Raw genomic sequence first — 15,264 nt, 5'->3', positions numbered from 1 at the left:
ATACATGAATATTTACTGGAATATGTAACATATGTTCTGCACTGCTGTCTGGTGTGATGCTATCTTTTACCTTGTAATTACCTATAAATTCACTGCAAGTGAATAGTCACTTGCTTGAATGAGGGCCGCAGCTTGTCCCGCCCCTTACGTCAGTGAGATTTAGATTGGCATAATTTCTGTCCAATCATGTGAACATGGGATATGACGTCAGGTTGTTGTTCCCGGGAGCGTGCGTCATGTAGCATGCGTCTCCTCCGCTCAGCTATAGACATGGCGAGATAGTGCTGAAAACCTCATCAGTTGAAAAGAACAGCCATCATTTAAGTGGACCAGGTGGTTTCGTGTAGTGTTTCCTTCTTGTGGTTTTAGTCCTATGGAAACGGATCTTATCGAAAAGATGCCGTGCCATAATCAGCAGCTGAATAACAATGAAAGCCCCGAACACGCCGCGAAGCACGTCCGCTTCGCCCGCAGCAGCGGTGCTGCCGAGACCTGTCAAGATGACACGGAACCGTGTGAAAACCAAACCATGAGCGACATCCAGGGACAAATAGGACCTCAGCTGAAACTCTTGCCATTAAATGACCAAATACGAGAACTTCAGACTATCATTCGGGACAAGTGAGTCTCCAGTCCGCCTTTAAACGGATTGAGTGCACATTGCGTGTCCCCATAGGCCAGATCTGTACCATATGCACCTATATATAATTTCATGTGTACAGGAACATAAACTTGTAATTTATCAGAATGTATCTAAAATGTCCATGGAATAAACTGGGATATAGCCTCATGTCATTTGGTTGCACATCAGTCAACATGTATTATGTATTACAATAGTTTGTCACATAGTGACTTTTCTTCTTCTATCTCTCCCAGAACTACCAGTAGAGGTGATTTTGTGTTCTGTGCCGATAGATTGGTAAGCATCACCAAAAAATGGTAAAGAATTGTGGTCTTGTCTTATATTCTACTAAACCAGCCATTATTCTTATAAAGACCTTGTAAATAAAGGCAGCTCACACAAGAAATTCTGCAGTCAACACAAAGTGAATGTATCGTTGATTAATTACGTTTCACATTCCTTGATTGCTTTTTTTATTTGACTATATTCATTAAAGAATCAAAACTTGATTTTTTTTTTTTTTTAGTATTGTCAAATTAGTAGGTCAACTCTTATGTTCTGTATTTGGTTTGCTACTCCCTATTCTGATTGGTTGTTTGTTTTGCTCTCAGATAAGATTAGTGGTGGAAGAGGGTCTCAATCAGCTTCCGTACAGTGAATGCACTGTAACCACACCAACAGGTGAGCCTGTTACCATGGTGATTACCCCCCCTCTCCCTCTCCCTCTCCCTCTCTCATATGAACATGGCATTGCTGCCATCAGCTGTTGAATTTGTCCAAATTCAAAGTTTCACTCTATACTCCTTATGCAGGGCACAAATATGAGGGTGTGAAATTTGAAAAGGGAAACTGTGGGGTTAGCATCATGAGGAGTGGTGAGTCTCTTTCTTTCTCACAAAGTCAGACACACACACAGCCATGATGAAAAAAAAAAAGCCCTATTTAGTGTGCATGCCTTTTATACTTAAACGCATATGTTAATGTGAGCAGGTGAGGCCATGGAGCAAGGCCTGAGAGATTGCTGCAGGTCAATCCGTATTGGGAAGATTCTGATCCAGAGTGATGAGGAGACACAAAAGGCCAAAGTTTACTATGCAAAGTTTCCTCCTGACATCAGCAGAAGGAAAGTTCTGCTCATGTACCCTATTCTCAGTGAGTAGTTCACCTCTAACAAGGCATTAAGCCGGTCCACGTGGAATTTGAGGTATTTTTTGCATTTTCTGCACTGATTTGGGGGGAAATCTGGATTTAAAAATGGTCAAATATGGCATTTAAAGAGACGATTTATTATTGTATGTGTTCAGGTACAGGCAACACTGTGATAGAAGCGGTGCGGGTTCTGAATGAACACGGCCTTCTGGCCAAACATATCATACTACTGAGTCTATTCTCCACTCCACACGGTAAGACACGAACACAGTGAAGACTTGATTTGTATTCTCATTTACAAACCAATCACATCATAAATGTCTGTATTTATCTATATTAGTACATGTTAGTAGCACTCTTGGTAACATACAAACAAGGGACATTTGTGAAACAATTTGAACTTAGCTGTATATTTGAAATATTCTGTCATTTATAATAACTTTTTAACGCAGCCCTGAAGTGTCAGCAGAGACCGTGTCATCTAGACTATCCCCTGCGAAGGCCTCATCGACACGAAGTTTGTTTTTTTCACGACTAACATTTTTCCTCAGTACAGATGAAAACGTTATCAAAATGATTCCCGTTCACACGATACGCGGAAACGACTAAAAGCGCTGTATAATGCATGCCAGACAAGTAATTGGCAATGTCACTTTGTAAAGACAGACTACGCGCCCGTGCACATTTGCGCAGGTTCACACGGAGATGAGAACAGCACTGCTTGTAAAACTCGTTTTCAAAAACTTTTCAAAGTTTGTGTTCTCAGGACACCAGAACGCTGTTTGTTGTGTAAATGAACAGCCAGAACGCATTCAAAGTTTTCTGTTTTCAGTTGAAAACGGTGTGTAAACAGTCCCTAAGTTAATGACTAATGATTTTTACAACGGAAATTAATCAATTAAAAACTTTCTTCTAGAGCTGCTGTACAGCCAAAACAATCTTTGTTGCATTAATTTACTATTATCACTGTAAAGCTGCTTTGAAACAATCTGTATTGTAACTAACCAAGGCTGCATTTATTTGATAAAAAATACATACAGTAAAATATTACAATTTAAAATAACTGTTTTCTCTTGTAATGTAATTTTTCCTTGTGAGAGCAAAGTTATTTTTTCAGCCATTACAGCCATCATGTCACACGATCCTTCAGCTGATGATGGTGGTCAAGAAACATTTCTTATTATTATCAATGTTGAAAATGGTTGTGCTGCTTGTGGAAACATTTCAGGACTTTTTGATCAAAGCTCCAGTCCGTAACTTTTTTGGGTTAAAAAGTATCCAAAATAAATTTGAGCAAGTAAATAACCAGCCAGTGTTCAAAACTATCTGCTCGCCTTAGCTCGATTCAAAATGGTAAGCTTGTAATAATGTTTTTAATTCCAGTGGTACTGGTGGATTTCCGCGGGAAATTCGAGCATGTCTTTGCATCATTACGTCACGTCTGTACACTTAAAGAAGGTGTCCCGGCGAGTAGGCTATATTGTTTGTGAGGATGTTGGAGGTGGAGATTTATAGCCTATTCTCACAGCACTTGATATAATAAAATGTATTAATTTGATGGCGGATCCAGAAAGGTTCAAACGACAATCACCAGTGACAACTGGAGATTCTCCCATTGTAAAATGCAAAAGACTTCGGACTTTTGTGGCTACAGAAAAAAAGACTGCAACCGGGCCCATGCGAAAACAACGATAAATATCTGAGGGGCATTAAATGTAGTCACGCAATGCTGAGGTTGTTAACATTAACAATTTGAGAACAAAGTATAATTTGCACGGTTTGACGTGATATAAGCGATCGTTAGATTTAATCAGTGCGATTTACTGCAATGCTTTTTTTCTCTTAGTTGTTCAGAACAAAAGTGGATGTTACTTACTTGTTCAGGTGACATTTCCCGATGAAAATTCTTATGTTGGTCATACTTCCAAAGAGTAGAACCTGTGATTCTGAATGACCGTATCCACACCGCGCGGTGACTGACAGCCGCACATTCTCCTCAAAACATTGGATTCACCCACGTTATGCCGTGCCGAGGCACAACCCACGTAAAGTTGATAATTCCGCGAATAACTACAATTGCAGATTTCTAACAGAAATGACGACAAAGAGGAAAAACTACGGACTGCAGCTTTAATTAAAAGTTCAAAAGAACAGCAGGCATTTGAAATAGAAATCTTTTGTAAGATTATAAATGTCTTTAATGTCACTTTTGATTTTCTTCATATATATATATATATATATATATATATATATATATGAATAAAGTCCATTTTTTAAATAGTGCACACTGCACCTCCATAATGTGTGTGTGTATGTGTGCAGGTGCACGGTCCATTGTTCAGGAGTTTCCTGACATCACAATACTGACAACTGAAGTTCATGCTGTTGCTCCGACACATTTCGGCCAGAGGTATTTCGGCACAGATTGACAAACCACCAATTCCACACAAGTTCACTTGGATTCATCTGAAGCCTGACCAGCCGCACAGCAAGTGTCTGTGAGTGTGAGATTGGTTGATCAGGGCTGGCCTCTGTATTTTTATTGGTTATGCATTTATCCATGTTTAATGTGAGAAAATGGAACAAATGTTCTTTCAAAAACATGTGCTTATCCATGATACCACCAGGATTAAAACAAACTGTGTTATAGACTGTTCCTGAACACTCTAGAATGATGCAAATAAAAGAATTACAAATAAAAATATTTTGTATTAAATTAATTGCCTTTATTTTCATAAAATGTGTTATTCAATTCATCTATAAGACACTATTTAATAGTGTCACCATAAAGCTAGAATCCAATCCTACAACAGAAAAACCACTACATTTCAGCACAAAAATATTGAATTTAAAAGATTATCGCTGAGCAAGGACACCTGATAAAGCTCTCTCACACCCTGATCAGTAAAAGAGGTTTCGGAGACCTGATCGCTCCCTTAGGAAGTGTTCCAGGTGAAAACTGAGCATGCGGGCAGGTGTTCACCCTCACCCCTTGTTCTCCCCGAGGGCCGGCCGCCACTCCTGTAAGCTTAACCTGTGACTGAGATCTTTCTAAAATCACCTCACTGTGACAATGTCACACAACACATTCCGTTAACCTAGAAAGACAAAAACACATTTCTATTATTTGGATTTCATTTAGTTTCATTTGGACACTGCTGAAAATGCAGAACAAGCATTTCTCATACCTAATTTCATTACTTCTAGTCATCCACTGCTATGGTAACGGAGACCCCCTCAGGTGAGACTGATGGCAGAACAGAATGATACAAATGGCTCAAATCAGAATTTTCGATTAGCCTGTGCAGCCCTAGATTGGCCTCACGGGGGCAGTATACACTTGGGAGTCTGAACCTTTTCCCAAAATTCTAAATTAAAAAAATATAAACTTTGTATTACGACAGAAGATTCCTTTCGTTTCTCTCCTAAACTGCCAGTTACTTCTGAGAATTAAAAAAAAAAGACTATTCAGAATGCTATTTAGAGTTACTGGGGGAATTTTAGAGGATGTGTGTTCGTAATCCTACTCTTTGTGATAGCACACTTAAGTTAATGACAGAAGCAGAGAGGAGATCACCTTCAGAGACAGCGTGAGAACTGGGATAAATTCAGTCTCCCTCTAAATAAAAGATTTACCAAACCATTCTGACTACAGTGCTGACACATAATTAGATGACTCTCTCTATACCGGGAAACATGACTTGGATTGATTAACCAATTTGTTAAATTTTGAAATATGATTCAGATAATATATTTCTTACCGACAGTTCCTTCCATGACACAATGCCCATTTCCATTCATCACTGAAGGACTGCGAGACGACATCTGCCATCTCAAGGGGAATGAATGTCCATCCCCTTGACTGTGATGGATATAAAAGAAACAGTTGGTAAACATAAGCTATGGCATCTGTGCTGTGGCATTAAATCAAAAGAAATCACATCTTTGGCTGGTTTCACAGACAAGGCTTAAGATAATCCAGACTAAAATGCATGTCTAAGCTGTTATAACTGACATATCTTACATTTTTTGTCTCAAAATTCACACCAGTGATGTTTTCTTCTAAGGAACACTTATAAAAGCTACTTAAATGTCCTAATTGAACTAAGGCCTAATCCTGGCTTAATCTTAAACTCTATCTGTGAAACCAGGCCCTTAAATGTTTGTGACTGGTGACTTAAATTAAATGTCTGTTTACTAAACAGCGAAATGCCAGTATTTAACAAGGAAATGCAGTTTTGAAATTCATCAGTACTGGCATTTTAATCTGAAAACTGGAAAATGTTATTATTGGGACATGTTTCTCATTCTCATGGCTGTGCTTACAGTGATTTTATCATGAGTGAGCAGTTTACTTAGGCAAAACGAAGCAGAATGCCTAAAACTCCCTTAACTACTGAAAGACCAGGGTTGAGTGGTATTGCCAACAGCAATTTAAATGACAGGAAGCATTAATATACAATTTTAATTAAGTCTCTTAGGCTCACCGAGGCTGTATATTTGATCAAAAAAGAAAAGAAAAAAAAAGTAATATTTTGAAATATTATTGCAATTTAAAATAGCTGCTTTCTATTATAGTAAATACATATACTGGGTAACACTTTACAATAAGGTTCATTAGTTAACTACATTAGTTAACATTAACTAATATTGAACTGCACTTATACAGCATTTGTTCATCTTTGTTAATGTTAATTTCAACATTTACTAATACTTTATTAAAATCTTGTTAACATTAGGTAATGCACTGTGAACTTAAATGAACAAACAATGAACAGCTTTATTTTCATTAACTAACATTAACAAAGATTAACAAAAACAGTAGTAAACGTATTGCTCATTGTTAGTTCATGTTAGTTAATACATTTACTAATGTTTAATAAAGGAACCTTATTGTAAAGTGTTACCATATACTGTATATATATATATATATATATATATATATATATATATATATATATATATATATATATATATATATATATATATATACACACAGCACTGTGCAAAAGTCTTAGACACATTAGTATTTTCACCAGAAAAAAATAGTTTTAAGCCAGTTATTTATATCTTTTGCTGAAGTGTGTCAGTAGGAAATATCCGTTTACATTTCCAAACATTCCTTTTGCCATTAATTGTAATAATCCAGTGAGAATCCGGTATGCTCCACAATGAGATTTGTTCTCACCATCGAGTCTGTCTGTAAATACATGAAGAAATGCCTCCAAGTGGATTGAAGAAACCGACCAGCAAAGCTACAGTACTGTGAAAAGTGAGGATGCTTTCAAAAATAATGCCATAAATAGACCCTTTGCGTTTAAAACAGCTTTTGTCCCAGGTACACTTGCACATAGTTTTTCAGGTCACTTTGCAGATCGGTTTCTTCAAGCGTCTTGGAGACGTTGCCACAGTCCTTCTGTTTCTTTCTATTTCTTCATGTAATCACAGATGGACTATGATGGTGAGATCAGATCACATGCCAAAGACTTTTGCACAGTACTGTATTTATACACACATTGGTTTTTTTCTGTAATAGCAAAGCTTTCCTTTGGAAATCATTCTATTATGCTGATTTGGTGCTTAAGAGTCATTTTTATTATCGAAACAATTGTTCTGCTTGATATTTTGTAGAAACCGTGGCACATTTTTTAAGGAAAAAAAACAACAGCATTTATTTGAAATAGAAATCTTTTGTTGCATTGTAAAAGCTTCACTGTCACTTTTTAATTATTCTGCAAAAAATTGTGTTTATAATCTGAAGGCTGTTTATGGATGCCATCAATGGTGATTACTGCTTAATACTGACCTGCTAAACACTGGAAATGGCCAGTGTCTCTTTTTCTTTCCAAACACCTGTAAGAAGTTTGCCCTGACACCCACATCAAATGCTTCACTTCCTGGTCCATCCGCAAAAAAGGGGACTGACAACCACTCTGAGAGAAAGAGAACAAGATGTTATGACGCCTACAAAACCTCATTCGAATAATGAGCATATGTGAAATGTAGGTTTTACCAAGAGTAGTTTTGTTGCTGGCGAGCAGCCAGATGTGGAAGAAGAGCAAAAAACAGAGGGTAACAGCAAACATGGCCGACACCAGTGTCAAGAACAAGACATGCAGTTTAACACAACTATCAAACAGTTTGCCCTGAGAGAGAAAGAGAGAGAGAGAGGTCTCATTAATATTAGTAAATGCAGAAGCTAACAAACTAACAATGAGCAATATACTATTCACAGCATTTCTTACTAATACAAATGTTCATTGTTTGTTTACAGCAAATTAACTAATGTTAACATACAAGTTTTGATTTTAAAAATGTGTTAGTAAATGTAGAAATTAACATCAACTAAGTTTAAAGATTCCTGTAAATGTATTGTTCATTGTTCGTTCATGTTTAGTAGTGTTGTTATCTAATGTTAACACATGAAAACTTATTGTAAGTGTTACCAAATTATTATATAAATAAGAATTCATTATACTGCAAAAGATAGAACGTTGTATATCAAATTTACTCGTTATCACTTAAATTATATTTACACATGTGGTAGGTACTTTTATCCAAAGCGACTTAAGCAATACACTTTATTACAACCACATTTCCAGAAAAGTTGGGACATTTTGTTAAATGCAATAAAATTAAGAATCTGTGATTTGTTAATTCTCTTTAACCTTTATTTATCTGACGAAAGTACAAAGAAAAGATTTCCAATGTTTTCACTGATCAACTTAATTGTATTTTGTAAATATAAACACATTTGGATTTTGATGGCTGAAACACACTCCAAATAAGTTGGGACAGAGGCATGTTTACCACTGTCACTTCACCTTTCCTTTTAATTTCCTTTTGGAACTGAGAATACTAACTTCTGCAAGTGGAATTTTTGCCCGATCTCGCCTGATACGAGACAGCTGCACAACAGTCCATGGTCGTCGTTGTCTGATTCTCCTTTTCATAATGGGCCATGCATTTTCAATAAGAGACAGATCTGGACTGTCCGGCACATTAGAAACCACTCTGATGAAGCACGTGCTGAATAAGGCCTGGTATTGTCTTGCTTCCCAGGAAAGATGTCATCTTGATGGCAGTGTATGTCTCTGTACAATCCCAATATACGCCTCCACGTCAGTGATACCTTCACACACATGCAAGTCACCCCTGCCATTTGCAACTGTCGCTGATGAAAGTCTGGATGGACCCTTTTGTCCTTGGGACTGAGATCCCAATGTCCGTTTCTCCCAAAAAAGCTGAAACATGGACTCATCAAACCACAGCACACATTTCCACTGTCTTTTAGACCATCTGAGATGAGCTCGGGTCCAGAGAACTCACCAGCATCTTCGCATTGAACTGATGTATTTCTCCTTGTGTAACAGAGATTCAAGCATTTCTTGATGCAGCAGCAGACCGTGTGAAAACAGTTTTCCAAAGTACTCCCGAGCCCATGTGGCTGTATTTAACAGTTTCTCATGCAGTGCCATCTGAGGGCTTGAATGTGACGCACAACCAACAGAGGTTTTCTTTCCTTGCCCTACACAGCCTCAGATTTCTCTGGATTCCCAGAATCTTTTCACAGTATTATGTATGGTAGATGGTGAAAGACAAATTGTTTGCAATCTTGCATTGAGAAATGTGATTTTTTAAATTGTTTGACAATTCTCTCATGAACTTGGCACAGAGTGGTAAGCCATTACACATCTTTGCTAGCAAAGACTGAGATGCTCCTCTTATACCCAATCAAGATACCCTCAACTATTACCAATTCACCAGCTTATTCTGGGCCGTTTCAAAAGTTTAACTTGGATATTTTATAATCTTTTAACTTTTATTTTTGGAGTGTGTTTCAGCCATCAAAATCAAAATTTGTTCATCTTTACAGAATACAATTCACTTGGTCAGTGAAAACATTGAAAATCTTTTCTTTGTACTTTTGCCAGTTAAATAAAGGTTAAAGAGAATGAACAAATCAGAGGTTCTTGATTTTATTGCACTTTACAAAATGTCCCAACTTTTCTGGAAGTGGGGTTGTAGAATGTGTGTAAATTCTGAGTATATTTAAAATATTTTAATAATAATTCATTAATATTTAAAATCTGTGGACGTGCCATATGAGGCTGAGACTCACTACCACTCAAAGTGCATGTAAATCTTGCTAAAAAAAAAAAAGTCACCCACCAGCCACAGTTGGATGAAGGTCGGTGTAACCGTTGCAACGATGAGGAGGCAGTACAGGAGTGAGTAGAGGAGGAAGAGCATGAAGAACTTATAGTTGGAGAACCCAATACAGTTATTCAGCCTGAACATGCTCACAACAACACACAACATACACACGGAAGAGGAGAATAAGTGTCACTTTTTAAAAATGTTAAAATTAAAATGCATTAAAAATGCAATATTACTCATTTAAACAAGATGTAACATGTTAAGTCTTGTCTATTTTGCTTCAAAATCCAATAGCCTGCACAGACTAAGCAACAACAGCTGAAAATGAAAGATGTTTACAGGAAGAGTAACCATTACTAAGCCATAAATTACAAAATAATATTTATTCTTTAGAATAAAATACACCAATAAGTCATTCACAATAAACAGAAACAAGAATTTAGAAAGTAAATAGAGTCAATTTTAATTTAGTTTACAAACCAGGGGCAATGATGATCCATCTTCAGTACACACCTACAAAAAGAGAGAGAGACAGACCGCAGGAGTGAAGTGCACAGGCCACAGGAACTATTCTCATTAAATAATAATAAAAACCCTAGTGTAATCAGACACACACACACACACACACATTCAAAATCTCCACAAACACACATAGTCATTCTTTTTCTCCACTGCACTCACTCGCTCTCACACAGACACTCAGACCTAGACTTTAATCAAAGGCAGGGAACCTGATATTGACACGGAGCTGAAACTCATTTGAGAAGATTCACTGTGTCCGCTCAAATAAATGTGACCAAGCGCTACAACAACATCCTGTAATTATCACACACACACTCACACACAGATCACATTTCAGCGTCTCTCCCTTTCATTAAGGGAAGAGTGTGTAGATGAGTGGGAGATGCACTGATACGCACACACAAATGGAGAGAGAGAGAGAGAGAACAATTCTTACATTTGGCAGACAGAACAGTGATGGCAGCGATCTGGTTTAATCAATTGGCAGTGATGACAGAACCTGATAGCTGAGATGAACACACACACAAGCAATCAAATTAATAAATAACATTTTCTCCAACGTTTAGGAAAATAGAATTCCTTTTTGATAAGAGACTGTTATGTTTTCATTATGTTGCATATCTTATAATAGAAGATCATTTTAGATTAGTTAACAAAAAATCTTGGAGGATTCGGACTTCTATCAAAAGCATATGAAGAGTTCATCTGAAGTGCCATCTGAAATTTTCTTCTAGAATGATCATTTTTATCAATCTTGTATATTTAAGTTCAGTAATTTCAGTTAAATTAAAATTAATAGGTCATTTTCATTGCCATTTAAGTGAAATTACTGAACTTAAATATACAAGCTTGATAAAAATGATCATTCTAGAAGAAAATTTCAGATGGCACTTAGAGGCTTTTGCATCTGAACTCTATATAGAGGTCACACTTCATTTAAGGTTCCAGTTCTCACTATTACCTAACTATTACCTATGACTTTTGCTTCAAACTCCTAATTACTGCTTATTAATAGTTAGAGTAAGGCAGTTTTTAAGTTAGGTATTGGGTGAATTATGGTATGTAGAATATGGTCATGCAGATTAAGGCATTAATATGTGCTTTATAAGTACTAATAAACAGCCAATATCCTAGTAATATGCATGCCAATAAGCAACTAGTTAATTGTGAGAATTGGACCCTAAACTAAAGTGTTACCATATTGATTGGTAAGTGAGCTGGAATTTATTTTATTATTCTTAAAAAAAAATGTTTATTGGTTTTGTTTGTTGTTGACACATTGGTGTTATTGATCACTTGTCAAGTTGTCTACTTTGCATTAAAGTAAAATGAATTTAAAAATAATATTTTGCCATCATTTTCTTATCCTTACATTGCACCAAACTAGCATGATTCAGTATGACTGTGTTCAGTTAGTCGGCATCATTATTGTTCAGATTTTCAGCAAGTAACATAATTTTGTTTGTCAGTCTGTTGTGGGACTGGGACTATTGATACAGACTTTCCAATTCAATCTGATTCCAAATTTCCAATTAATTTGGGTGTATTTCAGTTTTAATCTCCATTTTGCATCTATATGGTAGAAATTCTCTCTCTACTGAAGCTGAAAATTAAGGCAGCGTTTGATATTGATTAAAATGGCAACTTGTCTTTTTGAAATATTCAATAAAACAAAAAGCTCATAAGAGCCATTTGTTTCAGGATCTTTTTTTGATTCACTAAAAAGAACGGACACATAATAGTCATTGTTTGTGAATCAGACTGCAAACCCAAGACACAGACCTGGAATATAATTTCTTTTGCCACAGTGCTGAGTATTCAGTACAGGCATCAGATTCCCCTCTCTTACAAAGCAGTGAAGGGAACACTGATGCAGTGAACCTTCTAACATGATGCAGATGCTTTTCACTGAAAGCCATTCAAAATGCACTAATTGCAGGTTCAGTGTGTCTAGAGTAATCTAGAGGTCAGTGTCTTCCCTCAATTACACGATGCTGATGGAGCAGGTTAATGTTTACAGGTTCAGTGTGAATCGAGTTACATTTGGAGCGGGTCCAGTTTAGTTTGGAGATTTGATTTACTTTACATTGTCATGTTTCTCCATTATAGCACTGACAGGTTTCCTGACCTCCGGTTGCTGTACGTGTATGAACTGGAAGCTTCTGGGAGATTTCCAGAAGAATCTGACTCTTCTCCATACCGCCACGTTCCTGCTCAAAGAGCATCGAGTCTGAAGAGGAGAGCTGAAACTGAACACAGACACCCAAGCACACACAAACACAATTAGTAAATTAGATAGCGGTGCTCTGAGAGGGAGAGGGGTTTCTTTTACGCTCATTTGTCACATATGACATGCCTGACTTGAATAACTTGCAAGTGGATGGGCTGACCCCCGCAAGAGCCCAAGTCTACTCATCTCTTCTAACTGTGAGGTTAAAGCCAGCAGAAATGGTGAAGAGTTTAAATTCCCCTTGCAAAGAAAGTACTGGCTGCGGGTGTACTATAGTACGGGGGGGGGGGGTTGGTTTCTTTAAATATTTAAAGGATTTTTTAGGGATTTAAAGGAATAAAGAAAACAAAAACAGCAAAATAACTAGAATTTATCTATTTGAATTATTTTCAAATAATACTCAACATATAGCACCACTAAAAACAACAAATGTTTACCAAGGTGCAGTACACTATATCAAATATCATCAACATTTAACACCATGTACAACATAAATTACAGAACACACAGCACAAATCAACTACAATTAAAAGCCAAAGAAAAAAGATAGGCTTTGAGTTTTGCTTTAAATTTTATAAGTTAAAAATTATTTCTAATTATTTATTTAGTATACACAATCCCCCTTAGTCTTTTTGCCTAATGTGCCAAAACGGCTTTTTTAATGTTCCTTGTCTTGTCACATTTAATTATGAATTGCATGAATCATGTGAAATCCTGTATTTTTTTATTCAAACAGTACAATTTGGCATAAAGGTCAAGTAGTTTGTATCACTGAATATTACTGTTGGCCATTCAACATTTCTATAGTAAAAAAATAAGTCAAACATTAAATATTTAGCTACTTACATCGCACTCTATCACAAAAAAATAAAAATAAAAAATAAAAATCACACTGTAATTCATGTTCTGCTTCTGTGGTCAGTAAAGCCTGCCTTCTTTGATTCGATTGGCCATCTCAATCATTTTGACATTGAAAAGTGCTGTCAAACCACTAAGGCAGACCAGCCTAAAAATGTTAACTTTTAAAACGTTTTTTATCCTAATAACAATTTGACCATATGTGATTATTGGGGGGACTTGTCCCCCTCAATGTCTATGGTGGTTACAGTCCTGCAGCAATGGTATAAGATAGTCATACTATTGTACTTTATTTATATACTATAGTATTTACATGGTACAAGTCTTTTCTATGATGTGTACAAAAAAAAATGCTGTTATGATTGTACCATTTCCAAAAAGCCATAGGCGTCCATTCTCCAGAAGGTCCAAGGGAGGAACTTGTTTTTTGGTTAAGAACTATACATTTATAATGCTACTGTACCTCCACAGAAGGAGAGGATGGTGGAGTAGACACTGCTTTCCAAAATGACCACGAGAACATCCCAAAACACACGTGGAACAGGCAAAGGAACACCACTGAGAGAATAAGTACATATACAATTATCAATCAAAATAGCAGGAAGCAAATGCCAAATTTGTTCATTCAAACTTTAGAACTGCATATTTTTACACAATAACTATTTATAACACCACAAATATTTCATACCTCTCTGCGTTGCACAGGTAAGCAGGACTGGCACACAAATATGAACAAGAGTCATTCATCAGTTATAACATCTGATGTCATATCTACTTTACTGAACAATTTTAAATATTTAGATTTATAACTGGTGCTCAATGACTTTCCAAAATAAGAGGGAGACCGGGGAGTGCAACAGCCACAATTTAACCAATATGACATGAGCTGCAAGGCTGAAATCACTACAATACTTGACCACCAATGCACTTCTACTGGACCCAAAACGACCGCACAAAATATTACAATGCACAGTCTTCATATGTTAGTCGTCTGACTAATACACACAATCTATAATTTTTTTTTTTGGATTGATTGATTGCCGATTTGAATTAAAATGTTTTCTATTCGTTTAGCATTTTGCACTCAAATAAATTACATATAACTGACGCCCATGATTTAAGATTAAAGCCCACCTCAGCAATGTAGTTGTAACTGACATTAAATAACAGATAAGTGATACTTAACCTGTAGCAGTCAAATATAGAAGCATCTTATAAAAGTTGAGAAACAACAAAAAACACCGAGTTACACAGACGCTAAAACAAAATGTAACATGAACTTCGGTCTCTTCTACATTTTAATATCACGTATGGCCTTTTAATCCCACGAAATCTGCGTCATTAAACTAACTTTAATAATTTTGCAGAAATATTACTCACTCCAACAGAAGTGCACGACATAGGCGTAGTATGACCACATCACAACCACGATAATGATCGTAACAGGGATCCAGTATAGCAGCCTCGCGCAGCGGCGCAGACACGCTGGCAGAAGCATCAGGGTGACCGGCGCGAGACCAGCGCGAGACGCGAGTCTATGAAGCATCAGTGACTGGAGTGACCAGTCCATGGTATGAAGCACAGTAATAAGAGAAACAGCGCCTGCACAGGACACAGCAAGCAAGTGGGTTTTTTCTATCAAGCAAGTGTATCTTTATTTCTTTTATCTGATTACATCTACAAAGCAGTTGAACAGAGAACAATCCTCACATGTCATAAGACA

At 36.7% G+C, this 15,264-nt stretch overlaps 2 protein-coding genes across 3 annotated transcripts; one reads left to right on the top strand and one right to left on the bottom strand.

Annotated features, from left to right (window-relative positions):
• The first annotated feature begins 201 nt into the window (after positions 1 to 201).
• uprt (uracil phosphoribosyltransferase (FUR1) homolog) lies at positions 202 to 4,487 on the top strand. Its single transcript, XM_084114444.1, has 7 exons — positions 202 to 621; positions 877 to 919; positions 1,234 to 1,303; positions 1,435 to 1,497; positions 1,613 to 1,774; positions 1,927 to 2,025; positions 4,094 to 4,487. The coding sequence occupies exons 1-7, from the start codon at positions 374 to 376 to the stop codon at positions 4,198 to 4,200; spliced, it is 792 nt and encodes a 263-aa protein (XP_083970570.1). The 5' UTR covers positions 202 to 373; the 3' UTR covers positions 4,201 to 4,487.
• On the bottom strand, positions 4,480 to 15,234 carry zdhhc15a (zDHHC palmitoyltransferase 15a). 2 transcript variants are annotated; one of them, XM_084114442.1, is made up of 12 exons: positions 14,922 to 15,234; positions 14,230 to 14,256; positions 14,005 to 14,099; positions 12,582 to 12,702; positions 10,890 to 10,959; positions 10,412 to 10,444; positions 9,944 to 10,064; positions 7,785 to 7,917; positions 7,578 to 7,704; positions 5,533 to 5,633; positions 4,960 to 5,018; positions 4,480 to 4,869 (listed from the first exon to the last, which is right to left on the bottom strand). In XM_084114442.1, the coding sequence occupies exons 1-11, from the start codon at positions 15,109 to 15,111 to the stop codon at positions 4,975 to 4,977; spliced, it is 1,062 nt and encodes a 353-aa protein (XP_083970568.1). In that variant the 5' UTR covers positions 15,112 to 15,234; the 3' UTR covers positions 4,480 to 4,869; positions 4,960 to 4,974. The 2 variants fall into 2 exon arrangements, with proteins under 2 accessions (XP_083970568.1, XP_083970569.1); XM_084114443.1 differs by lacking the exon at positions 14,230 to 14,256.
• Between the last annotated feature and the right edge of the window lie 30 nt (positions 15,235 to 15,264).

This window comes from Abramis brama (genome assembly GCF_963993115.1).
Source record: "Abramis brama genome assembly, chromosome: 5".
Classification (NCBI taxonomy): Eukaryota; Metazoa; Chordata; class Actinopteri; order Cypriniformes; family Leuciscidae; genus Abramis; species Abramis brama.
The sequence above is the reverse complement of the archived record's forward strand: the minus strand, read 5'-3'. Positions and strand labels throughout refer to the sequence as shown.